General features: G+C 41.1%; 1 protein-coding gene across 3 annotated transcripts in view; it reads left to right on the top strand.

Annotated features, from left to right (window-relative positions):
• Positions 1 to 7,413: 7,413 nt before the first annotated feature.
• The window catches only part of LOC109908267 (6-phosphofructo-2-kinase/fructose-2,6-bisphosphatase), a 28,555-nt gene continuing 9,677 nt past the window's right edge, over positions 7,414 to 26,291 (top strand). The window contains exons 1-8 of one of the 3 annotated variants that reach the window (XM_020506867.2): positions 7,414 to 7,577; positions 15,464 to 15,589; positions 15,729 to 15,825; positions 16,109 to 16,175; positions 19,183 to 19,257; positions 19,415 to 19,471; positions 19,577 to 19,698; positions 20,008 to 20,215. In XM_020506867.2, the coding sequence (XP_020362456.1) occupies positions 7,541 to 7,577; positions 15,464 to 15,589; positions 15,729 to 15,825; positions 16,109 to 16,175; positions 19,183 to 19,257; positions 19,415 to 19,471; positions 19,577 to 19,698; positions 20,008 to 20,215 (789 nt within the window). In that variant the 5' untranslated portion in view covers positions 7,414 to 7,540. Of the gene's footprint in view, positions 7,578 to 7,621; positions 7,921 to 12,896; positions 14,166 to 15,463; positions 15,590 to 15,728; positions 15,826 to 16,108; positions 16,176 to 19,182; positions 19,258 to 19,414; positions 19,472 to 19,576; positions 19,699 to 20,007; positions 20,216 to 26,291 lie in introns of those variants that run through there. The other 2 variants (XM_020506866.2, XM_020506865.2) reach the window with 2 other exon arrangements.

The following is a 26,291-nucleotide window of genomic DNA, read 5'->3' as shown; positions in this document are numbered from 1 at the left end:
ACGTTGAGATCAGCAAACCACTCGCCCACACAACGTCTGCCATCTGCCAGGTACAGTTCGAACCGGGATTAATCCACAAAGAGCACACTTCTCCAGTGTGCGAGTGGCCATCGAAGGTGAGCATTTTGAGGACAACGAGTAAGCAGAGCAAGCAGATTAACTTCCCTGAGACGGCATGTGGCAGTTTGTGCAGAAATTCTTTGGTTGTGCAAACCCACAGTTTCATCAGCTGTCTGGGTGGCTGGTCTCAGGCGATCCCGCAGGTGAAGAAGCCGGAAGTGGAGATCCTGGGCTGGTGTGGTGACACGTGGTCTGCGTTTGTGCGGCCGGTTCGATGTACTGCCAAATTCTCTATAACAACTTTGGAGATGGCTTATGGTAGACAACTTAACATTAAATTATCTGGCAACAGCTCTGGTTGACATTCCTGCAGTCAGCATGCCAGTTGCACGGTCCATCAAAACATGAGACATCTGACAACTGCACATTTTAGAGTGGCCTTTAAATGTCCCCAGCACAAGGTGCACCTGTGTAATGATCATGCTGTTTAATCAGCTTTTTGATATACCACACCTGTTAAGTGGATGGATTACCTTTGCAAAGAAGAAATGCTCACTAACAGGGATGTTATTTGTGCACAACCTTTTGAGAAATATATATATATATTTCAGCTCATGAAGCATGGGACCAACACTTTACATGCTGTGTTTATATTTTTGTAAAGTAAATTATGAAAGGGGGAGACTCTCATCCCGATGGTGTTCTCCATTGTGCTCTACGACCCCCACAAGTTTCATTGGACTCATCTGAAGGTAACCCATACAAAAAAATGAAAGTATGGAGGTAATTTGTGCCAACAAAAATAAGGGGTTAAATATTCCAAAAGCTTTCTTATATCTCCTAGATATAAGACAGACACTTCAAAACCTTGTTGCTTGTGATTTTTGCCATTTATGAGTGTGTTATTCAATGCGTTTCTAAGGTCGAATTCAATATTTACATTTTTTTTATTTTATTAAAAATGTTGATACCTAAATGTATCAAGGCACAAGGCGAGACCCAAATGCACACACAGGAGGCAGATGGTTGGAGTCTTACAATGTTTATTAATCCAAAGGGGTAGGCAAGAGAATGGTCTTGCACAGGCAAAAAGGTAAAACCCAGATCAGAGTCCAGGAGGTACAGAGTGGCAGACATGCTTGTGGTCAAGGCAGGTGGGTACAAAGTCCAGAAACAGGCAAGGGTCAAAACCGGGAGGACTAGAAAAAGGAAAATGCAAAAAGCAGGAGAATGGGAAAAACACTGGAATAAATACACTGGGGAAAACAAGCAACATCTGGAGGGGGTGGAGACAACAACGAGGACGGGTGAAACTGATCATGTGGTGACAAAAGCGTTATCTAAATCAAATAGCTACATGATACATGGTATGACCATCTAAAAACAATTCCATAGGTTAGGTTAAGGTGCCAATTGTATTTTAAATATATCATATGTTAAACTGATTTAAAGCAAAGTGTAGACTGTGTTGGTTTATGGCACATGGTATTGATTGCACCACCTAATATGTATGAATACATGGCTAAAGGTCAATCAGATGTGTGAATTCTTTATATTTTTTATATATTCTTTTCACCTTTATTTAACCAGGTAGGCTAGTTGAGAACACCTTTATTTAACCAGGTAGGCTAGTTGAGAACACCTTTATTTAACCAGGTAGGCTAGTTGAGAACACCTTTATTTAACCAGGTAGGCTAGTTGAGAACACCTTTATTTAACCAGGTAGGCTAGTTGAGAACACCTTTATTTAACCAGGTAGGCTAGTTGAGAACACCTTTATTTAACCAGGTAGGCTAGTTGAGAACACCTTTATTTAACCAGGTAGGCTAGTTGAGAACACCTTTATTTAACCAGGTAGGCTAGTTGAGAACACCTTTATTTAACCAGGTAGGCCAGTTGAGAACACCTTTATTTAACCAGGTAGGCTAGTTGAGAACAAGTTCTCATTTGCAACTGCGACCTGGCCAAGATAAAGCGTCGCAATTTGACACATACAACAACACAGAGTTACACATGGAATAAACAAAACATACAGTCAATAATACAGTAGAACTAAAGAAAAAAAAAGTCTATATATAGTGAGTGCAAATGAGGTAAGTTAAGGAAATAAATAGGCCATGGTGGCGAAGTAATTACAATATAGCAATTAAACACTGGAATGGTAGATCAGCAGAAGATGAATGTGCAGGTAGAGATACTGGGGTGCAAAGGAGCAAAATAAATAAATACCAGTATGGGGATGAGGTAGGTAGTTAGATGGCCTGTTTACAGATGGGCTATGTACAGGAGCAGCGATCTGTAAGCTGCTCTGACAGCTGGTGCTTAAAGCTAGTGAGGGAGATGTGAGTCTCCAGCTTCAGAGATTTTTGCAATTAGTTCCAGTCATGAGCAGCAGAGAACTGGAAGGAAAGACGACCAAAGGAGGAATTGGCTTTGGGGGTGACCAGTGAGATATACCTGCAAGAGCGCGTGCTACGAGTGGGTGCTGCTATGGTGACCAGTGAGTTGAGATAAGGTGGGGCTTTACCTAGCAGAGACTTGTAGATAACCTGTAGCCAGTGGGTTTGGCGACGAGTATGAAGCGAGGGCCAACCAACGAGAGCGTACAGGTCGCAATGGTGGGTAGTGTATGGGGTTTTGGTGACAAAATGGATGGCACTGTGATAGACTGCATATAATATAATCCCTAGCTTTGTATTGCCGCTTTCCATGTTGTCTGTTGTCTGTAGCTTGTGAGGTGTGGAAACACTTTGTGTTTTATGAATTTTGTCTTGCTGCTTTTTGTTCTATGTTGCTCTGTCTGTATGCTACGTCTTGCTTGTCCTATGTTGCTTTGTCTGTATGCTGTCTTGCTTGTCCTATGTTGCTCTGCGTGTGCTCACTGCTCAATGATTGTCTATATTGTAATTGTTTTTAATAACCTGCCCAGGGACTGCGGTTGAAAATTGGCTGGCTGGCTAAAACCGGCACTTTTACTGAAACGTGGATTAATGTGCACTGTCCCTGTAAAAATAAAATAAACTCAAACTCAAACTCAAACTCAAACAGAGCAATGTGAAATCTGGGCTGGTAGCCCTTTCCTGCAGTTAAATGACCTAGTGGCCTCATTGGTGGAATGTTATTCATATTTTTCATAATTTCATAATTAATAGATAGCTTATCCTATGTACAAAACTACACTGAACACAAATATAAACGCAACATGCAACAACTTCAAAGATTTGACTGAGTTACAGTTTGTATAATGAAATTATTATATATATTTTTTTAATTAAACGCTTAAAATCCTATGTTTCATGTCAAACGGTTGTATTCTATTTCAGTCTTCTGTGATGTATATGAAGTGTAATATTGGGAAACAAACTCATAACTGAATGCATTTCAACGCTATATCTGACATGATATTGGTGTCTTCTTTTTTTAACGCAATAACCATGTAAGTGAGATGTATACTTTCGTTTCAAAGTAGATTTGTTTAAGACTACCAGGAAGCACTCTTTGTGACCCTGATTTAGCCGCCTGCAGTAAAAAGATGATGCATGTGCAGAGGAACAGGAAACAGACTAACTGCCAGCACAGTTTTTAATATAGGTGTGAAACTCCATTCAAAATAGAACATTATTATAATGTGCTGATCGGCTTTAAATGTGGTGAAGGTCTAAAATGAATGCATGATACTGTATATATTCTAAAGTGAACATTTTAATTTAAAGAAGACTTTTGAACGTATTCTTATTCTTATTTCAGGAAACATATATCTCATCCTTTATATGTATGGAATCAAATGTTACAATTTATACTGTATTACAAAATGTATAACATTAGTTCAAATACATGGCGAAGGTACTTCATTACAATAACTCAATAAAAACTTGATTCAAAAGATGAATGTAATAATTACATATGACTTGCATATTTTACATATTAGAAAGATTCTCTACATAAAATACCAGAAACTTTGGAAATCCCATTACATCAACCTTCAGGTTTTTTCAATTGCTTTCCCTATATATGAAATACACTGCATTACTTAACAGGAATGACAGGCCCACTGTCACTACAATCACTACATTAAAATCAGAACTGATACATGGGAATACATTTGAATCCTTAAACTAAGAATGTACAGGACTTCACACACCATAGTTCCTTATCACTTTGGTTCACATTTTGCTTAGAAATGTTCTGCAATTTGATGCGACATAGTTGTTCTGCCAAGAATAGCCTTGTGTTCCTCAGTAAGAACATTCGGTAAAGTACACACTCTAGTGCTTAGCAGTCATTCAGCAGCAGACAGGAACACAACCTATTTACGCTGCAGGATGTGGCAAGGTCCCAAACGATCTCTAATGATGCACGGTAGTATTGTATAGCATACTATGTTAAGTTTAAACAAAGATCTCCTAGATTAGAGTGCGAAGTGCAAGACCTGATACAGCACAGGAAAAGCTTCATAAAAAGGGATTAAAAATGATTAAGGGCAAAAACTATGGGAACCAGTGCTTTTCAAATGTCACTGTACAAATATATTTTCTCTGAAAATGTGATAAATTAATGTCATGACCTCAAGCAAAAATAGTGGTGTAATATTACAAGAACAAAACTACATACTGTGAAGTGAGGTAAATTACTGTGCAGTGAGGTCAATTACACTGCATTGAGGTCTGTGAATTGAGGTCAATTACTGTGCATTGAAGTCAATTATTGTGCAGTGAAGTCAATTATCAATTGAGTATCATTAACCATTTAAGTAGTTGGATCTGTTTGTTTTATAAATGGAAACCATCAATAGTGTTTCGGCCTATGGCATAAATACTAGAACACCTCTGAAAATCCATTGTCTCTGTGCTTATCCTATGTCCGAGCCTCATATACAGGATACTGTACCATTGTACTTTGCTGAGGAGTCTATCACTCATGAGGGTCCTCGTTAATTAACCCGACTGTCAGAGAGCACAGAGCAGCCCATCAGTCATTCCCTCTCTCTGCCCTCTACTATGCCTATGTTTCTTGATTTCTTGGGTGGGTGTTTTTTTGTTTAGTTGTCAGACTTCAAGGTTTCTTAACCAAGGGTCTCTTCTCAGTTTCCCTGTTGATATATGTATATTGCGGACCCAAGGAAATCTAGTGCTCACCGATGCGTCTGCTAATGGGGATCCAGATAAAGAATACCTTTTGTTCGTTTACAACCCTCGCCATATGAAATCAACCTGCACCATATGAAAGGCCACACTTGTGTGGTGACCCAAAGGATCATTACAGTACTGTAACACACTGTGCAGGCAGCAACTCATTACAACAAAATACACCCAACAGTGTTATTGAGAATAGGGAGGCAAAGTCTTGAGGGAGAACTGATTGTGATTCAAATCAAACAGATTATTATTTTCCATATTTACTATTGTTTTGGTGCACTAAGGTTTTTGCTCAGTAAATGAGCTGTAGTGATATGTTTGAGTTTTGCTGGCTGCCGTCCATGGCTGTGTGAAAGATAGGGATAGTGGTAAATGAGTTGATCCTGACAAAGTAAGTGGAAAAGTTTAGTGAAGGAAATGCCCCTTCACAATCCATAAGAGTAACATGAGATGGTACCTTACTAAACTATTTAGAATAGGAGCAGATCATTTGGGGCTTGGTTATAAAATAAGGCATGGCTAGATGCTTTGTTTTGCTGCCAAATTAAACCACCATCCATTGCTTTTTACATTACCCCTGTGCGGACCCAAGGAAATCTAGTGCTCACCGATGCGTCTGCTAATGGGGATCCAGATAAAGAATACCTTTTGTTCGTTTACAACCCTCGCCATATGAAATCAACTTGCACCATATGAAAGGCCACACTTGTGTGGTGACCCAAAGGATCATTACAGTACTGTAACACACTGTGCAGGCAGCAACTCATTACAACAAAATACACCCAACAGTGTTATTGAGAATAGGGAGGCAAAGTCTTGAGGGAGAACTGATTGTGATTCAAATCAAACAGATTATTATTTTCCATATTTACTATTGTTTTGGTGCACTAAGGTTTTTGCTCAGTAAATGAGCTGTAGTGATATGTTTGAGTTTTGCTGGCTGCCGTCCATGGCTGTGTGAAAGATAGGGATAGTGGTAAATGAGTTGATCCTGACAAAGTAAGTGGAAAAGTTTAGTGAAGGAAATGCCCCTTCACAATCCATAAGAGTAACATGAGATGGTACCTTACTAAACTATTTAGAATAGGAGCAGATCATTTGGGGCTTGGTTATAAAATAAGGCATGGCTAGATGCTTTGTTTTGCTGCCAAATTAAACCACCATCCATTGCTTTTTACATTACCCCTGTATATCGAGACATCCCAAGATTTCACTGGATTCTTTTGGGGCCTCACGTGAAGAATGGAGCTTGGGTATGGTACTGACTGCAGCAATACCATGCTTCTGTAGCAGACGTTACACATACAGCTAATGGTAGGCTATACATTTTGATGTGCATGCAGTAATATGCTGTATGTGACATATTTTTGAATTTGTCTGCTGCATAACACAGTCGGTATTGGTTGGATAGAAAATATTATTGTGTTGTGTTGGTTTTATGATTGCGGCACATAGTAAGCTCCAGTCATTAAAAACATATTTGTTGAAACTTTTAATGTTACACACCCTTTCAAATCAAATCAAATCCAAATGTATTGGTCACTACACAGATTTGAAGATGTTATCGCAGGTGCAGCAGAATGCTTGTATTTCTAGCTCCAACAATGCAGTAATAGACAAAATACTGCAAAGTTGTCTAGGAGCTAGAAACAGGGTGTCCGTGTCTGTCAGTGCCATCTTGCCAGAGAAACTGTAGTGTATGGAACACAACAACAAGAGTTCAAGACATGGCCTATAAGTCCCTACTTGTCGCATTCTCATGTAGTTATTACTTTGTATTAACCCTGGGCTCAAATACTATTTGATATTACTTCAAATAGTTTAGCTGGGCTTGATTAAGCTTGCCTGGTGCAATTGAACCAATAGAAGAGTCACAGAAGGGTAAAACCAGCCCGCCTGGCAATAAAGGCAGGCTTAAGTTAAAGCTAATAGTATTTGAAAGATTTCAAATGCTATTCAAACCCAGATCTGAATGATAAGCGAAGCCACGGAGTTGTAAAGGTTCAAATCCCCTCGGTGACCTTTGCTCCTGTTCTGAGCTCACTCCCCTGGCTGTGTGTGTGTGTGTGAGTGTGCGTGTGTGTGAGTGTGCGTGTGTGTGTGTGTATGTGTGTGTGTGTGTGTGTGTGTAAGTTGTGAATGGTGAACCCAAGACCTGGCAAACATTAAAGGACAAGCCCAGCGTATGTCCATGTGTCGTAGAAAGAGGGAGAAGGTGGTGAGAGGGGAGAGAATGCTTTGGCCGAGGGGTTTGGTTACATTAATAAGAGTATCTGACAGCAGAGCCATAGGCATTAGTAAGTCTTCTTCAGACCGTGCACCCTGCAGGGATAGAACTGCTCCATATGGAATACATAATGAGGCGTCGCTGTGACAGCGCAGGTGAGAGCATTCAATGATAAACATGCACTCGCTTGAGAGAGAGGAGTAGGAAGCACTAAGATGGTATAGTAAAGTCCAACTTTACTATGCTGGTTCACTTCTGTCTATGCACATGTTGTCCCGAGCACATGTTGTCCAGGGGGCTAAGTGCAGCAGCACAAAAATACACTCGAGCAAGATAGACTTGGTGGATTGGTGTTACACTCTATGATTCAGACAGTGCAGCAGACACTGCTACAGACCGGACAACGTCTTCTCTGGGTTTCAAGTTGCCTTGATTTAGAAAGCTGCCTTGATTTAGAGCGGATGGACACGCAGACGAAATGGGAAAGGACTTGGGAAGGTCTGTCTGTCACTCTGGTAACTCTGATATCTTCTGTTGTTTCCCTTCTATTTCCTTATACAGTAGTGGTATCATCTTTGTGCTCTGTTACAGTGTGATTAGCACAGTCAAGTATAGTAGTAACCTATCACTGAATGAATGCTACAGTTGTAGGATCTTAATTGGAGCCAGTTTGCTACAGCAGGAAAATGATTCTACAGCAACAGGAAATGTGAATTATTATGTGGATTATAAATAATGGTATAGAACAAGAAGGCCTGCACACTGTTAAAGCTCCGAATTCACCACTTTATTGACAACATTTCCATCTGAAGCGGATCTTGGACAGGTCATTATAAATAATGGACATTGTTTGTAGGGGTTGATACATCTTTTGTATCACAAAAAGGAAGCCTTTTTAAACCTTGAATATACTAGAAGTTAACATTTCCTGATGTGGAGGAAAGGTTTATATACTGTTTTATAAACTTCAGATGTATATACTGTATTCTAGTCAAGGCACATCCTATATACTGTAACTACACATGCACACACCTTTTCAATTCATATACTGTCTATACACACCATTACACACTGAGTGTATAAACATTATGAACACCTGCTCTTTTCATGACAGACTGCCCAGGTGAATCCAGGTGAAAGCTATGATCCCTTACTGATGTCACTTGTTAATTCCACTTCAATTGGAGTAGATGAAGGGGAGGAGACAGAATAAAAAAATATTTTTAAGATTTGAGACAATTGAGACATGGATTGTGTATATGTGCCATTCAGAGGGTAAATGGGCAAGACAAAATATGCAAGTGTCTTTGAACGGGGTATGGTAGTAGGTGCCAGGTGCACCGGTTTGTGTCAAGAACTGCAACACTGCTGAGTTTTCCATGCTAAACAGTTTCATGTGTGTATCAAGAATAGTCCACCACCCAAAGGACATCCAGGAAACTTGACACAACTTTGGGAAGCATTGGCGTCAACATGGGCCAGCATTCTCGTGAAAAGATTTGGACACCTTGTAGAACCCATGCCCCACCGAATGGGAGGTGCAACTCCCCACCGAATGGGGGGGCAACTCAATATTAGGAAACTATTCTTAATTTGTTGTACACTGAGTATATATACAGTGGAAGTTGGAAGTTTACATACACTTTAGCCAAAAAAATGTAAAGAAAAATCATAATTCCTGACATTTAATCCTAGAACAATTCCCTGTTTTAGGTCAGTTAGGATCACCACTTTATTTTAAGAATGTGAAATGTTAGAATATTAGTAGCTATTTTGCCACAACTTTGGAAGTATGCTTGGGGTCTTTGTCCATTTGGAAGACCCATTTTCGACCAAGCTTTAACTTCCTAACTTCCTTGAGATGTTGCTTCACTCTATCCACATAATTTTCCTACCTCATGAAGCCATCTATTTTGTGAAGTGCACCAGTCCCTCCTGCAGCAAAGCACCCCCACAGCATGATGCTGCCACCCCCGTGCTTCATGGTTGGGATGGTGTTCTTCGGCTTGCAAGCTTCCCCCTTTTTCCACCAAACATAACGATGGTCATTATGGCCAAACAGTTCTATTTTTGTTTCATCAGACCAGAGGACATTTCTCCAAAAAGTACCATCTTTATCCCCATGTGCAGTTGCAAACTGTAGTCTGGAAGTTTAATGGCGGTTTTGGAGCAGTGGCTTCTTCCTTGCTGAGCGGCCTTTCAGGTTATGTCGACACACGACTCGTTTTTTTACTGTGGATATAGATACTTTTGTACCTGTTTCCTCCAGCATCTTCACAAGGTCCTGCTGTTATTCTGGGATTGATTTGCACTTTTCGCACCAAAGTACGTTCATCTCTAGGAGACAGAATTCAACTCCTCCCTGAGCAGTATGACGGCTGCGTGGTCCCATGGTGTTTATGGTTGTGTACTATTCTTTGTAGAGATGAACGTGGTACCTTTAGGCGTTTGGAAATTGCTGCTAAGGATGAACCATACTCGTGGAGGTCTACAATTGTTTTCTGAGGTCTTGGCTGATTTCTTTTTATTTTCCCATGATGTCAATCAAAGAGGCACTGAGTTTGAAGGTCGGCCTTGAAATACATCCACATGTACACCTCCAATTGACTAATATTATGTAATTTAGCCTATTAGAAGCTTCTAATGCCATGACATCCTTTTCTGGAATTTTCCAAGCTGTTTAAAGACAGTCAACGTAGTGTATGTAAATTTCTGACCCACTGGAATTGTGATACAGTGAATTATAAGTGAAATAATCTGTCTGTAAACAATTGTTGGAAGAATTACTTGTGTCATGCACAAAGTATATGTCCTAACCGACTTACCAAAACTATAGTTTGTTAACAAGAAATTTGTGGAGTGTTTGAAAAACAATTTTTAATGACTCCAAGTTTTAATGACTGTTTTGAGGGTGCTTTGCTGCAGGAGGGACTGGTGCACTTCACAAAATAGGTGGCGTCATGAGGAAGAAAAATTATGTGGATAAAGTGAAGCAACATCTCAAGACATCAGTCAGGAAGTTAAAGCTTGGTCGCAAATGGGTCTTCCAAATGGACAATGACCCCAAGCATACTTCCAAAGTTGTGGCAAAATAGCTTAACGACAACAAAGTCAAGGTATTGGAGTGGCCATCACAAAGCCCTGACCTCAAACCTATAGAACATTTATGGGCAGAACTGAAAAAGCATGTGCGAGCAAGACGGCCTACAAACCTGACTCAGTTATTCCAGCTCTGTCAGGAGGAATGGGCCAAAATTCATCCAACTTATTGTGGGAAGCTTGTGGAAGGCTACCTGAAACGTTTGACCCAAGTTAAACATTTTAAAGGCAATGCTACCAAATACTAATTGAGTGTATGTAAACTTCTGACCCACTGGGAATGTGACGAAAGAAATAAAAGCTGAAATAAGCTATTCTCTCTACTATTATTCTGACATTTCACATTCTTAAAATAAAGGGGTGATCTTAACTGACCCAAAACAGGGATCTTTTTAGTTTAAATGTATTTGGCTAAGGTGTATGTAAACTTCCGACTTCAACTGTATATATATATTATTTATTAAAATCAAAGTTTAAATGAATGAATTAATATTATTAATATTATTTATATTCCCGGACTCTGACATTGCTCGTTCTGATATTTTTTATTTATTTTTTATTTTGTGTATATTGTTTTGTATTGATAGGTTTTATTGCTGCACTGTTGGAGTCGTGAAAACCTGTGAAAACATCTGCAAATCTCTGCAACCGACCAATAAACTTTGATTTTAATTGATTGATTGAAGATTCTCTGCAACAAAAGAGTGATCATCTTTACATCTGTTGTAGCCTATAAGTGAGTGAATGGTTAGGATTGGGTTCAGTTTTCTGCTAGCAGCCTAAATGTGAATAAATGACAGAAGCTAGTCAACCGTACTGGGATAGTTATCCCACCAGGACCCCTTCAAGTGGAACCTGATCAGATCTTTGGGACCTGTTACGGAACGGGACGGTCTGTCTTCTGAAGGAATCTTGCTCAAGCATAAACCAACTCCAAAATGTCATGTACCCTCATGCCATCTTAATATCTCATTCCATCTTCGTATGGAATGTAACCTCAACCACCTTAAAGGCCCAGCACAGTGAAAAACGTGATTTTCTGTGTTTTATATATATTTCCACACTATGAGGTTGGAATAATATTGTGAAATTTTGAAAATTATGGTAATGCCCTTTACGTGCAAGAACTATTTGAAAAGACTGTTTGAAATTTCTGCCTGTTTTTGATGGGATGGAGTTTTGGCCAGACTGGTGACATCACAAGGTGGTAAATTAGTTAATAGACCAATACAAAAAAGAGTTTCAAACCTCTCTGCCATAAAAGCTAGTTTCTGATAGTCCTAGCAAAATTCTTGCTTGAGGAATTGCTCATTGTTAGGAAGCTGTTTTTGTTTATTTTTGACCATTTTAATTGAAAACAATCACAGTAAGAACTATATTGTTACCGAAAAATAATTTGATATTGAGATAAACATTTCTGCATTGGACCTTTAAGTACAGTATGTTCCATGTAAACTTTTATTATGCAATTTACAGTTCCTCTGAGAGAGAGAGAGAGAGAGAGAGAGAGAGAGAGAGAGAGATAGAGATGTTTTCAGGAACACATTTACACTTAGCTGTGGTTTACAGGAGCTGCCCATAGCTCATTTCTCAGCAGCTACAGTGCAGTCAATCCCTGTCATTCTATTTGGAGCATGGAGGCCAGGCTAAATTCCTGCCAGGCCAAACTCTCAGCCAGCAGGGATAGCATGTTCCTCTCTCGCTTCTCCTGGGCTCTACTAACAAAACCAGATCTAGACTCTGTGGTCATTACTGTTGCTGAAAGGCATAAACATTGTCTGTACTGCAGAATATCAGGTTAGATACTTAACCTTTTTAACATATGCCAACATAGGCCTACTGTATGATTTGCCCAGAATGTTGTCAGTTAGGTAGCTTAACAGTTGGTATGAGGTCTGACACTTAGATACAGAATGTATTGCTGTGTTATGGGAATTATATTTTCTGTTGGAGAATAATGGCAGAGGCCAAAGACACTGTAAGACTAACTGCCAAACTAACTGTCTGTCTCTGTTAGAATTTGACCACAAAGTTTTATTCAAAGTATCCTGTTCCAATGCCCATTTCAGCCTTGCTAAGTTACTGCAGGTCTAAGTAAAAATGTGTTACAGCAAACCCCACAGTGGAAATGTCTAAACAATGTTGCCACTGCATGTATAACCTGATAATGTACAGTAGGCCTACACTCGTAGAAAAAAGGGTTCCAAAAGGGTTAATTGGCTATCCCTGTAGGAGAACCCTTTTTGGTTCCATGTAGAACTCTTTTGAAACAAAAATATGTTTCAAAGGGTTCTCCTATGGGGACAGCCGAAGAAGCCTTTTTAGTTCTAGATAAAGAATGTACGGATATAACATAAATAAGAACTGCCCAGCGGGCCCAGTGAACAAAGCTGGTTGACATGACGTCAATACAACTAGTTTGCAACCAGGTTGTAATGGTGTAGTACTGATATCATTTCAACCAGTTTTGCTCGCCTGCTGGGAGGCTACATTACGTATTGATGACATTATCTAACCCATGACGCCTCTTCCCTTTAATACTCCACTGCATTAAGTTGTAATGAGATCAGATCAGGGACTCTCCATGTCTCATAGGTTGTCAGATGTCTAATTCCTTAGTCAGGTTAATGCCTCGTTGCCTTGGTAACCTCTTGAAGTATTGTCAACAAAGTCAGATATTTTCTGAATGAGAATGATTTGCACCAGAGCAGAAAGATAGCAGAGAACATAGGGATGAGCTGTTTTGTCAGTTTATTTGCTACCTACAGGCTACAGACAGTGAGAGTGTATGTAATGATAGAGCCAGTTGATCTTTCCTCTGGATTAGCATTTCAAAAGGAACTGTGAACTCTGACTTCCAACTGCCACCTTGTGGTATAATTGAGCAACACCACACCATTGCCAAATACAAATCAAGCAACATATATGTGCTGTACTATAGCCTCACAACATATATTGTTTTGATCAGTTCATCGTAACAGTTAACTATGGTAAACTGTTACTCTATGATGAGCTTGTTCTTCAAAGGGACTGATATATTTAATGCTTTAGTGCCATGTCACCACCACAACACAGACTTGTGTGACTTTGTGATTCCTTCTCCCTACTGGCTGATATCCCAGGATATTTTAGATCCCTCTAAAGTAGTTGGCCTCGGACCATGTTCTACGCTAACTGCTGAGTAGCAGTGAAACAGCATGGCATCAATGAGCTAACATGTGTCCCAAATGGCACCAAATTCCCTATGGACCCTGGTCAAAAGCATTGCATTATATAAGGAACCAGAGCCCTATGGACCCTGGTCAAAATTATTGCATTATTTAGGGAATCGGATGACATTTAGAGGTCCTCCCCTTCCATCGTCCCCTCCGCCTTCTGCTCCTTGGCAACAGTCAGGTGACCCCGCCGGAGTTCACTGAAGCAGGCGGCTGTGTTGCTCCTCTTGTCTCCCTCACTCACACTCGCTCCGCTGAACAGGGCCAGGGGGACTGTGCTGTGTTGCATGACTCTGTCTGTCTGGGCTCTGCCGAGTGCTGACATGACCACAGAACAGGAGAAGAATGAGCTCACACAGACTCCTCTGCTCAAGATATGGGTGCCATGGTTGGGGATGGGAGGCTGCAAGCTAAGTCGCCGGAGAGGCTGTAAGTGTGAAGAACCAATTTGTGTCTAGTGCTCTCTTTTTCTGTTTCTTTTTTTCCTGTTTCCGTCTGTTTCTGTCTGTTTCTCGCTCTCTCTTTGCCTCTCTCTCTCGCTCTGTCTCTCGCTCCTTCTCTTCTCCTGTCTGTTTTCTCTGTCTCTTCTTTCCTCTCAAATACCTAATTCATTCATTAGTATAAGCCAGGGGAAAGTTATCTTCAACAACAGGTGGATGAGTGCTCAAGTTTTGATCTTGTTGCCATGTTAAGACTATGATCGAATGTTTCCTAGTGTAAATCTTAGATCTGTTGAATGACTTCCCTCCCTCCTCCTCCATGCCCCATGTGTGAGAATAAGATGAATCCTACTCTAACATTGTCCTGTGACCTGTAATATATGAATACTGTATACTGACGCTGCAGTCAGTCGTCATTCATATAGACTACCAGCTTCTATATCCTGCAATACGTCCTGGTTCTCCTATATCCTCCCTCATACTACCTATTGTACTGTAACGCTCTTCTAAAGTCTCAGTTAAGTGGAGTTGCTCCCTGACATGTGAAATGATATCTGGTGCCGTGTGTGGATATGCAGTTTGAACATTACTTTATTGAGAGGTCTGATGTAGCCTGTGGAATGATTCTGTTCCACATGCTTTCACAGTTATTTTGTTTCTACGATGAAATCTCATGCTGAACAAGAGGTACTGCATGCTGGTACTGTCTGCAGTAGCACCCTTGTCCCAGTGTGTTGTCACCGATGTGACTGGCTGCATGGGATACTCTGGTTCTCAGGGTATATTCTGAAGTAGTCTTACACTCTTAAAGGAGTTGGCTAATTACCTTGGGATTACTATGCAGAACACATTACCTCTGGCGATCCTGTTGACAAGGTAATTAAGACATAACATGGTAACAATGTGGGCTCAACCAATCCTTACCTGTTGGGAGATGACTCATCAGATAGGTGTGCCATGGTTAACAGATATTTGATCTCTCTGTCACCTGGTGTTCTCTCTCTTGAGGAGATGGTGAGGATTACTTCGGCAATTGGTACACACACACACACACACACACACACACACACACACACACACACACACACACACACACACACACACACACACACACACACACACACACACACACACACACACACACACACACACACACACACACTGTGTGCGTAAGTGTTTACTCTCACCAGTGATTTGTGCCTTGTTAAAAGTGTTCACAGGGAACCACTCTATTTACCTACCAGGCATGTACAGTAGATTCCTACGGTCTGTCTTGTTTTTCCCCAGCCTCCGTGCCCCAGCTCACCAACTCCCCCACTCTGATTGTGATGGTTGGACTGCCTGCCAGGGGGAAGACATACATATCCAAGAAGCTCTCCCGCTACCTCAACTGGATAGGGGTTCCAACAAAGGGTCAGTTCACACCCACACACTAGCCAAGTTAAATGACCTGAGGTGTGCTTGAGTACTCATACACGTCACTGAGGATTGGAGTTTATGGTCTTTCCCTTATCTATCCTATATCATCTATCATCAATCACCTATCGTCTAGTCTTCAACTTGGGCCAGTATCGCAGGGAAGCAGTCCAGAGCTACAAGAACTTTGAGTTCTTCAGACCGGACAATGAGGAGGCCATGCAGATTCGCAGGTAAGAGATTCCTCAGGTTTGATGGGTTTCTCTATCTATGTGACGAAGCTATGGGTGGGGCTGCGTCTGAAATAACTATTTTCCCCATAGCACTCTACTTTCCCACTACTTTCATTGTCAAAGTAGCAGTGCAATGTATAGGGAATAGGGTGACATTTCAGGTGCAGACTAGTGGTGGTTTGTGTAAAGTATTACGTAACAACTGACATGCTATGTCCTTTTGTGCTGTGAATTATCTTTCTGTGGTTAATCCAATGATTTCTCATTGCATTTGCTTTCTCAGGGCCTGTGCTACAAATGCCCTTGAAGATGTAGTTATCTACTTCTCAAAGGAACATGGACAAGTAGCCGTGAGTAAGAGGACAATTTAAAACTGCCCCTCTGAGCTGACTGTCAATAGGGCAAACACACCATACCTCTTACACATGACTGAGACATACTGTACTCAGGGTGGACAGGACATTGAACTTCAAACACACTGTACATGATAAACTGGATACTTCCAGGTCTCCATGGGTAAAACTATATTTTGACCTCTATGGATTTACAGATTAAATAAAGGCTAAAGAAATATACACTGTGCCAATGTTCCCTCTATGCTGCGGGTGCACAGTAGCCCCAAACCTGCTGCTCAGCTCCCCTTGGACTGCCAAGCAGACGAAATATCAGCCCACAGAGAGAAGTACGAGATTGAATTCCACTCAACTTTCTAGAGCAGTGGTTATCAAACTCGACTGATTGATCTCCAATGCATTCCTAATCGATCGACAAACATTTATGTAAAAAACAAAACAAAGATAAAGCCTTGTGTTCCTATTTTGTTTTGCCATTTTGAACAATTTCATGTGTCTGAAAGTACAAACTCTGCCTGTTGGCGGGACCGGAGAGCAAATCAAGTGCACTATAGGCCTACAATGGGCCAATCGGATGGCTCAGATAAAGTGTCTGCAGTAACGTAGCAGGCATAACAGAAAGCTACAGCAAAATTGATACTGTAAGATTTCAAAACGTTTAAAACCATGACTAGAAAGAGACTGTCAAATGAATATAGCAAAGCGCTGCTGTTTTACGAGTGAGTTCATGTTTAAGTTCTTACTCAGCACTGTCAACACTTCGTATTCAACATTAAATGTGTGTTTTTCCTATTCCCACTCAGCGCTACAATAAGCACTGTAGCAGTAAGGAATGAGTAGGAAAGTATATATATATATATATATATAGGCTTGCGTTTTTGTTATTATTAGCGGCTTGGGTCTTTTTAACATTGAGGAATATTTCTCTTAATCTGTTCATAAGAGTAACAACACATTTGTGGATGATGTGCGGTGCAACTTCAGTTTCACCATCAGCTGGAAGACAGTGTCCCTTTTGGTCAGTGTCAGTGGAGGAAAGGGAGAGCGGAGGGATGGACCCTAAATCTGCTGCTCTCTGCCTCCATTGAGACTATAGATCAGATGCAGGCACCGTCAGCCCAGTAAAATATTTAAATGTTTGCTCACTCAGCTGTGACTCACAAGTAATACAACAACGGATCTATTACGGGAATGATCATATAGCCTACCTCAATTTTTTTAATATATATTTTTTTAAATGCCCGAACAACAATGCGGTGATAATACAGTTGAAGTCGGAAGTTTACATACACCGTAGCCAAATACATTTCAACTCAGTTTTTCACAATTCCTGACATTTAATACTAGTAAAAATACCCTGTTTTAGGTCAGTTAGGATCGTCACTTTATTTTAAGAAGGTGAAATGTGTAACGGCGTTCTTCGTTTGTCGAAAGAGAGTCGGACCGAAATGCAGCGTGGTGGTTAATCATGATCTTTAATAAAGAAAACGGCGATACATGAAATAACTTATAAATACAAAAACAACAAACGGAACGTGAAACTTATTACAGCCTATCTGGTGAACACTACACAGAGACAGGAACAATCACCCACGAAATACCAAGCGAACTCAGGCTACCTAAATACGGTTCCCAATCAGAGGCAACGAGAATCACCTGACTCCTGATTGAGAACCGCCTCAGGCAGCCAAGCCTATACAACACCCCTAATCAGCCGTGATCCCAAATACTACAAACCCCAATACGAAATACAATAACATAAACCCCTGTCACACCCTGGCCTGACCAAATATATAACGAAAACACAATGACCAAGGCGTGACAGAACCCCCCCCCCCAAGGTGCGGACTCCCGGACGCACCTCGGGACTGAGGGGCAACTCGGGACTGAGGGGCAGCTCGGGACTGAGGCAGCTCGGGACTGAGGGGCAGCCCGGAACTGAGGGACAGCCCGGAACAGAGGGGAAGCCCAGTACTGAGAGGAAGCCCAGTACTGAGATGAAGCTCAGGTAGGTAGTAGGCTCCGGTAGATCCTGGCTGGCTGGCGGATCTGGAAGATTCAGGTTGACTAGCAGATCTGGAAGATTCTGGTTGACAGGCTGATCTGGAAGAATCTGGTTGACTGGCAGATCTAGAAGATCATGGCTGACTGGCGGATCTAGCTGCTCTATGCAGACTGACAGCTCTGACTGCTCCATGCAGGCTGACAGCTCCTTGCAGACTGGCAGCTCTGGCTGCTTCATGCAGACTGACAGCTCTGACTGCTCCATGCAGGCTGACAGCACCCTGCAGACTGGCAGCTCCTTGCAGACTGACAGCTCCTTGCAGACTGACAGTTCTGACTGCTCCATGCAGTCTGACAGCTCCTTGCAGACTGGCAGCTCCTTGCAGACTGGCAGCTCCTTGCAGACTGACAGCTCCTTGCAGACTGACAGCTCCCTGCAGACTGGCAGCTCCTTGCAGACTGACAGCTCTGACTGCTCCATGCAGGCTGACAGCTCCTTGCAGACTGACAGCTCCTTGCAGACTGGTAGCTCCTTGCAGACTGACAGCTCTGGCTGCTTCATGCAGACTGACAGCTCTAACTGCTCCATGCAGGCTGACAGCACCCTGCAGACTGGCAGCTCAGGCTGCTTCAAACAGGCCCCTGGAATTTGCTCAGTGGCAAAATAATTTTGAGGGAACATTGCACTGTGCCCACAGTGCCCACGTTCTGCTACATTGACTGGAATGTATAGATGTAGGATCTTCATTTAAGCCAGTTTGCTACAGCAGGAAAATAATTCTGAAGCAACAGGAAATTTGAATTTTTATGTGGATTATAATTAATGGACCTTTTTGTAGGGGTTGATACATTTTTCGTGGTGGGAAATGACAAACTATAGAAGCTTTTTAAAAAAATCAAATACACAGGAAAATGCTCAGCAACAAAATAGTAAAACAATCCTACATCTGTAAAATCCTACATCTGTACATCCGATTAAAATATATTTTCTTCCCTCCAGGTGTTTGATGCCACCAACACAACACGGGAGAGGAGGATATCCATTGTGAGCTTTTCCAAGGAAAAAGGCTACAAGGCAGGTTCAAGGGCAGGCCAACTGACAGTCCTGTAGCTGCTACTATACATAATGAATAAACACTTTACTACCACTGCAACAGCTCAATACAAACTCAGATGGTGAAACTGGACAAAACCCCTTTGGTATAATGAACACAACTGAATTGTCCTTACAGGTATTTTTTGTGGAGTCCATTTGTGATGATCCAAACATCATTGCACAGAATATCACGGTGAGAAAGTATATTCTCAAACCTTACCGGAGGGCTCTCTGTTTCTAAGATGCCAAACTCTGCAAGATGTTAAACTCTACACTGTGACACTGACCTTTGTCCCAGGAAGTGAAAGTGAGCAGCCCAGACTATGTGAACTGTGACAAGGATGAGGCGCAGGCAGACTTCCTGAAACGTATCGAGTGCTACAAGCAAACCTATGTGCCTTTGGACGATGAGAAAGACAGGTAGAGTTCAACAGACTATGCCAACTAGCCTGGTCCCAGAACTGTTTGTGCTGTCTTGCCAACTCCCTTATAGTCATAGTCAAAAAAACACATCTGGGATCAGGCTTTATGCCAACAGCTCCTCTCCCTGAATGAGAGAAAGAGTAAAAACTAAACTGAAAAAAATACTTGGTTATCAGATACCTGTGATTAACAAAAAATCCAACTCTCCTTCTATCTTCCTGTATTTCCCCTACATGTTATTGTGTCGGCACCTGTCTTGAATAATAATTGTCTCCCTATGTGTCTCTCTATATTTCCTATACAAAGGCATCTGTCTTACATCAAGATCTTCAACGTGGGCTCTAGGTACTTGGTGAACCGTGTGCAAGACCATATACAGAGCCGGATCGTGTACTACCTTATGAACATCCACGTCACACCGCGCTCTATCTTCCTGAGCCGCCACGGGGAGAGCGAGCTGAACCTGCTGGGTCGCATTGGGGGAGACTCAGGACTCTCTCCCAGGGGTCACAAGGTCAGTAGGCCACACAGGCACAGTGGCTTGGAAAAACTCCCAAGAAAGGCAGGAACCTAGGAAGAAACCTAGAGAGGAACCAGGCTCTGAGGGGTGGCCAGTCCTCTTCTGGCTGTGCCGGGTGGAGATTATAACAGAACATGTCCAAGATGTTCAACCATTCATAGATGACCAGCAGGGTCAAATAATAATAATAATTACAGTGGTTGTAGAGGGTGCAACAGGTCAGGACCTCAGGAGTAAATGTCAGTTGGCTTTTCATAGCCGATCCTTCAGAGTTAGAGACAGCAGGTGCGGTAGAGAGAGAGTCGAAAACATTAGGTCCGGGACAAGGTGGCACGTCCGTTGACCACGTCAGGGTTCCATAGCCACAGGCAGAACAGTTGAAACTGGAGCAGCAGCACGACCAGGTGGACTGGGGACAGCAAGGAGCCATCATTAAAACAATAGAGGTCCTAAAACGGAACCTTGAGGAAAACCAAAACTTACAGTTGATTTGTCAGAGGACAAACCATCCACAGAGACAAACTGATATCTTTCCCGACAGATAAGATCTGAAATCAGGCCAGAACTTGTCAGAACCAATTTTGGTTTCCAATCTCTCCAAAAGAATGTGGTGATCGATGGTGTCAAAAGCAGCACTAGGGTGATTCTCACGAAATCTTGGTTTCAAAGATTTCAAACATGACATCTTTAAAAAGACTTGCATCAACAAATTTCCTTTATAGGCATAAATAACGAGGTCTGTGTTTGTGTTTGTGAGCATTCATTTAAAAACATTTACTGACAATTTAATGCCTTTATGAACATAAAGAATATCATTACCACAATGGTCTGAAAACATCAAGACCATTAGGAAAGCTAATACATTTTTTTTTTTTTTAAAGATTATTAACAGTCATGCACAGAATACTTCAACTCTGAAATAATATAGATTTTTAAATTAACATTTTTTATTGATTTCTCCCATTACCGAAACACCTTCCGCAATCTACAATTTAACATTAACACTGGAGTGATAGATGTGCAGATGATGATGTGGAGATACTGGGGTGCAAAAGAGCAAAAATAAATAATAATATGGAGATGAGGTAGTTGGGTGTGCTATTTACAGATGGGTTTCAAGTTCAATCAATTTCATTTTGCAGTGCTTCAAAAGTACATAACACACATACAGTGCCTTGCAAAAGATTTCGCCCCCTTGGCATTTTTCCTATTTTGTTGCATTACGACCTGTAGTTTAATTTTTATTTGGATTTCATGTAATACACAAAATAGTCCAAATTGGGGAAGTGAAATGAAAAAAATTACTTGTTTCAAAAAATTCTAAAAAATACAAAATGGAAAAGTGGTGCGTGCATATGTATTGACCCCTTTTGCTATGATGCCCCTAAATAAGATCTGGTGCAACCAATTACCTTCATAAGTCACATAATTAGTTAAATAAAGTTCACCTGTGTGCAATCTAAGTGTCACATGATATGTCACATGATCTCAGTATATATACACCTGTTCTGAAAGGCCCCAGAGTCTGCAACACCACTAAGCAAGGGGCACCACCAAGCAAGCGGCACTATGAAGACCAAGGAGCTCTCCAAACAGGTCAGGGACAAAGCTGTGGAGATTACAGACCAGGGCTGGGTTATAAAAAAATATACGAAGCTTTGAACATCCCATGGAGCACCATTAAATCCATTATTAAAAAATAGAACGAATATGGCACCACAACAAACCTGCCAAGAGAGGGCCGCCCACCAAAACTCACGGACCAGGCAAGGAGGGCATTAATCAGAGAGGCAAGAAAGAGTCCAAAGATAACCCTGAAGGAGCTGCAAAGCTCGACAGCGGAGATTGGAGTATCTGTCCATAGGACCACTTTAAGCCGTACACTCCACAGAGCTGGGCTTTACTGGAAGAGTGGCCAGAATAAAGTCATTGCTTGCACATTTGGTGTTCGCCAAAATGCATGTGGGAGACTCCCCAAACATATGGAAGAAGGTACTCTGGTTAGATGAGACAAAAATTGTGCTTTTTGGCCATCAAGGAAAACGCTATGTCTGGCGCAAACCACACACCTCTCATCACCCCGAGAACAACATCCCCATAGTGAAGCATGGTAGTGGCAGCATCATGCTGTGGGTATGCTTTTCATCGACAGAGACTGGGAAACTGGTCAGAATTGAAGGAATGATGGATGGCCCTAAATACAGGGAAATTCTTGAGGGAAACCTGTTTCAGTCTTCAAGAGATTTGAGACTGGGACAGAGGTTCACCTTCCAGCAGGACAATGACCCTAAGCATACTGCTAAAGCAACACTTGAGTGGTTTAAGGGGAAATATTGAAATGTCTTGGAATGGCCTAGTGAAAGCCCAGACCTCAATCCAATTGAGAATCTGTGGTATGACTTAAAGATTTCTGTACACCAGCGGAACCCATCCAACTTGAAGGAGCTGGAGCAGTTTTGCCTTGAAGAATGGGCAAAAATCCCAGTGGCTAGATGTGCCAAGCTTATAGAGACATACCCCAAGAGACTTGCAGCTGTAATTGCTGCAAAAGGTGGCTATACAAAGTATTAACTTTTTTTTGGGGGGGGGGGTAGTTATGCACGCTCAAGTTTTCTGTTTGTTTCACAAGAAAAAATATTTTGCATCTTCAAAGTGGTAGGAATGTTGTGTAAATCAAATGATACAAACCCCCCAAAAATCTATTTTAATTCCAGGTTGTAAGGCAACACAATAAGAAAAATGCCAAGGGGTTGAATACTTTCGCAAGCCACTGTAGGCTAAGAACAGAGAACACATAAAAACAACACATACAAAAACATTAGAACAGCACACCATCGTCAATACACACACTGGCCTGTATAGTGTCCCTTGGGGATGATGTTTCTATGACCCCAAGCTGGGGCAGCTTCTTTATCTTCAAGCCAAAGTTGTCATGCGTTTTGCAAGCACATGTTCTCTGTCTGTGACATGGCTTAAGGTTAAATAATTGAGGCTTGGAGAGGTTGTGCCTCATCAGACAAATCCGTTAAGGCTCTCTTAAGGAAATCTGGCCCTTTTTCCGAATTTCTCCGGATTTCCCATTTATTACAATGGAGACTTAATCTTGATGAAGGAAGCGGCTAACAAGTTTGCGCATTAGTCTTCTCTGGCTGTTACTGGGTAATGTTCTCTGATCACCTCTCTTTGTAGTTTTCTTCTGGACCTCTCTGCCTTCCATGTTGACAATTACCTGCTTCCTCTTGGCCATCATCTCAAGTCTTTTCAGTCTTTTCTTTAGGTTGACCATCTCTTTGGTCCATTCCAGCAGCTTCTCTTCTGTGTAACGCAACTTTGACCTCAATTTTAATAGTGTTTTCTTTCTTCTGTTCCTCTTTTTGGGGGATTCCTTTGGGGTAGATGTCTTCATTGGTCCAGGTGTCTGTAGAGATGTCTCTCTTCTTTTAGGAGTTGAGTTGATGGCATGGACATTTACCTGCTGAGGTGATAATGGCTGTTCTCTTGGGGAGGCTGTGTCTGAAGATTTTGAATAACTTCTTAACTTTGCTTTTTGAACATGTTGAAGTGTATCATCTTCCTGGTTTGATGGTATCATGTCCAATACAGCTTTTAGCTGTTTCTCTCTTCTGTAATACCTTTTTGAGTTTTCCCGCCACTCTTTTCTTCTTTTCATGTTGCTTCTTTGTCAGATCTAGAGTTTTCTTAATTTTACATTTTGATTTCGATTTTGATATCTGGAACTGGAAAGGAAGATGAAATTAAATGAAATGAGCAAGTCTCAAAACATGGGCAAAATGTTACGGACCAAGTCATCCTATAGTAGAGACTGAATGGCTTACAGACTGTGTGTGTGTGTGTGCATCCTACAGTAGGGACTGAATGGCTTACAGACTGTCTGTGTGTGTGTGTGTGTGTGCATCCTACAGTAGGGACTGAATGGCTTACAGACTGTCTGTGTGTACACATCCTATAGTAGGAACTGAATAGCTTACAGACTTTGTGTGGACATTTTATAGTACAAACTAAAAGGCTTACTGGATATGTGTGTGTCTGTATGTGGTGGACGTGTGCTCGCGCATGTGTAGACTTCCTAACAATGTAGGGTATTGACTTCCTATAGAGACTGTATGAGGGCATAGGCTTCCTACAGACTATATATATGCTAATTACTCTTGCTGTAACCTCTCCAACCCCTAACCTCTCTCTCCTTCCTTCTGTACTCTTCCAGCAGTTCTGGGAAGGGTGTAAACATTTTCTCTGAATTTGAATTTGTCAGCCTAGCCTTCGAAAAATATGTATTTTTGTCCTTTGCTGACTGTCTGCAATTAAACAGGACATAAGGCAAAATATCAACAGTCAGTAAATAATATTTAAATGAATAGTTCATTTTATATATTTAAAAATATAGTCTGTATGATTAAATTCTCATTACCGAAACAAAAGTTCTCTCTACCGCAACTGGCCTTAAATTGCACCGGTAAGTGAGAATGGTGTTGCAGAGGAGGAGGAACCTTGGCATGTTTTGCTAGCAATGGAGACGACATGATGACTAAGCACATTTTTACTCAATGTACATAATTAGACATTAATGAAGTATATTTTCATAGAAAAATTGAAATCTAACGTTTTTCTAAATGTGGAAACCTTCTTGTATCAGTAATGATAATCAATTCTGTCTCGTAGTCTGACAAGAGAATGTTTAACTTTTAACTAGAGAAATATAAAGAGATCTGATTACCTGGTAGCCATATTGAAGGTACTGGCAGATGTGTTGCTTCATTCAAAGTCAAACTTTGTTTAAAATTCTCTGTGTGTGTAAACAGTCCTTCAAAAATGTGGATGAGAAAATCAGTCCTATTATAATTATTATACATGAATATTCAGTTTATATTTTTTATGTCATTTGAAAACACCTGGTAGAACATCAATTTATTTTTTTCTGAATATTTTCATTTTACTCTGTTAAAATTAAAACATGACATACATTCTGGACGCTGGACGCGTTGCGGTAATGAGTATTTAATCAGAAAATGCAATAAAACACCAAAATAATTAATTCCTACGTTGAAATTACTGTTTGTGCAAGAGAACACTTTCTTTCTTATGATATTTGGTTATATTACTAAATTACATGTTTTATATTTAAAATCATTACTGCCGTGGTATTTCAATGGTTTCATGAGAATAATAAGGTCTAGGAGCGGGAGGACAGATGCAGAGCCTTGGTCTGACGCCATTAAAAGGTCATTTACCATCTCCATGAGTGCAGTCTCAGTGCTATGATGGGGTCTAAAGCCAGATTGACGTGTTTCGTAACATTGTTTGTCTTCAGGAAGGCAGTGAGTTTCTGTGCAACAGCTTTTTCTAAAAGTTTTGAGAGGAATGGAAGATTCGATATAGGCCAATAGTTTTTCAATATTTTCTGGGTGAAGGTTTGGCTTTTTCAAGAGAGGCTTTATTACTGCCACTTTTAGTGAGTTTGGTACACATCGGGTGGATAGAGAGCCGTTTATTATGTTCAACATAGGAGGGCCAAGCACAGGAAGCAGCTCTTTCAGTAGTTTAGTTGGAATAAGGTCCAGTATGCAGCTTGAAGGTTTAGAGGCCATTATAATTTTCATGAATGTGCAAGAGATATAGGATTAAAAAACTTGAGTGTCTCCCTTGATCCTAGGTCCTGGCAGTTCTGTGCAGACTCAGGACAACTGAGCTTTGGAGAAATATGCAGATTTAAAGAGGAGTCCTTAATTTGCTTTTGTAATGATCATGATCTTTTCGTCAAGGAAGTTCATGCATTTATCACTGCTGAAGAGAAAAATATCCTCTCTTGGGGAATGCTGCTTTTTAGTTCGTTTTGCGACAGTATCAAAAATACATTTTGGATTGTTCTTATTCTCCTCAATTAAGTTGAAAAAATAGGACGATCGAGCAGCAGTGAGGGCTCTTCGATCCTGCACAGTACTGTCTTTCCAAGCTAGTCAGAAGACTTCCAGTTTAGTGTAGCGCCATTTCCATTCCAATTTTCTGGAAGCTTGCTTCAGGGCTCTGGTATTTTCTGTATTCCAGGGAACTA

The sequence above is a fragment of the Oncorhynchus kisutch genome, linkage group LG17 (genome assembly GCF_002021735.2).
Source record: "Oncorhynchus kisutch isolate 150728-3 linkage group LG17, Okis_V2, whole genome shotgun sequence".
NCBI lineage: Eukaryota > Metazoa > Chordata > Actinopteri > Salmoniformes > Salmonidae > Oncorhynchus > Oncorhynchus kisutch.
Note: the sequence above shows the minus strand (reverse complement) of the source record. Positions and strands in the feature narration are given on the sequence as shown.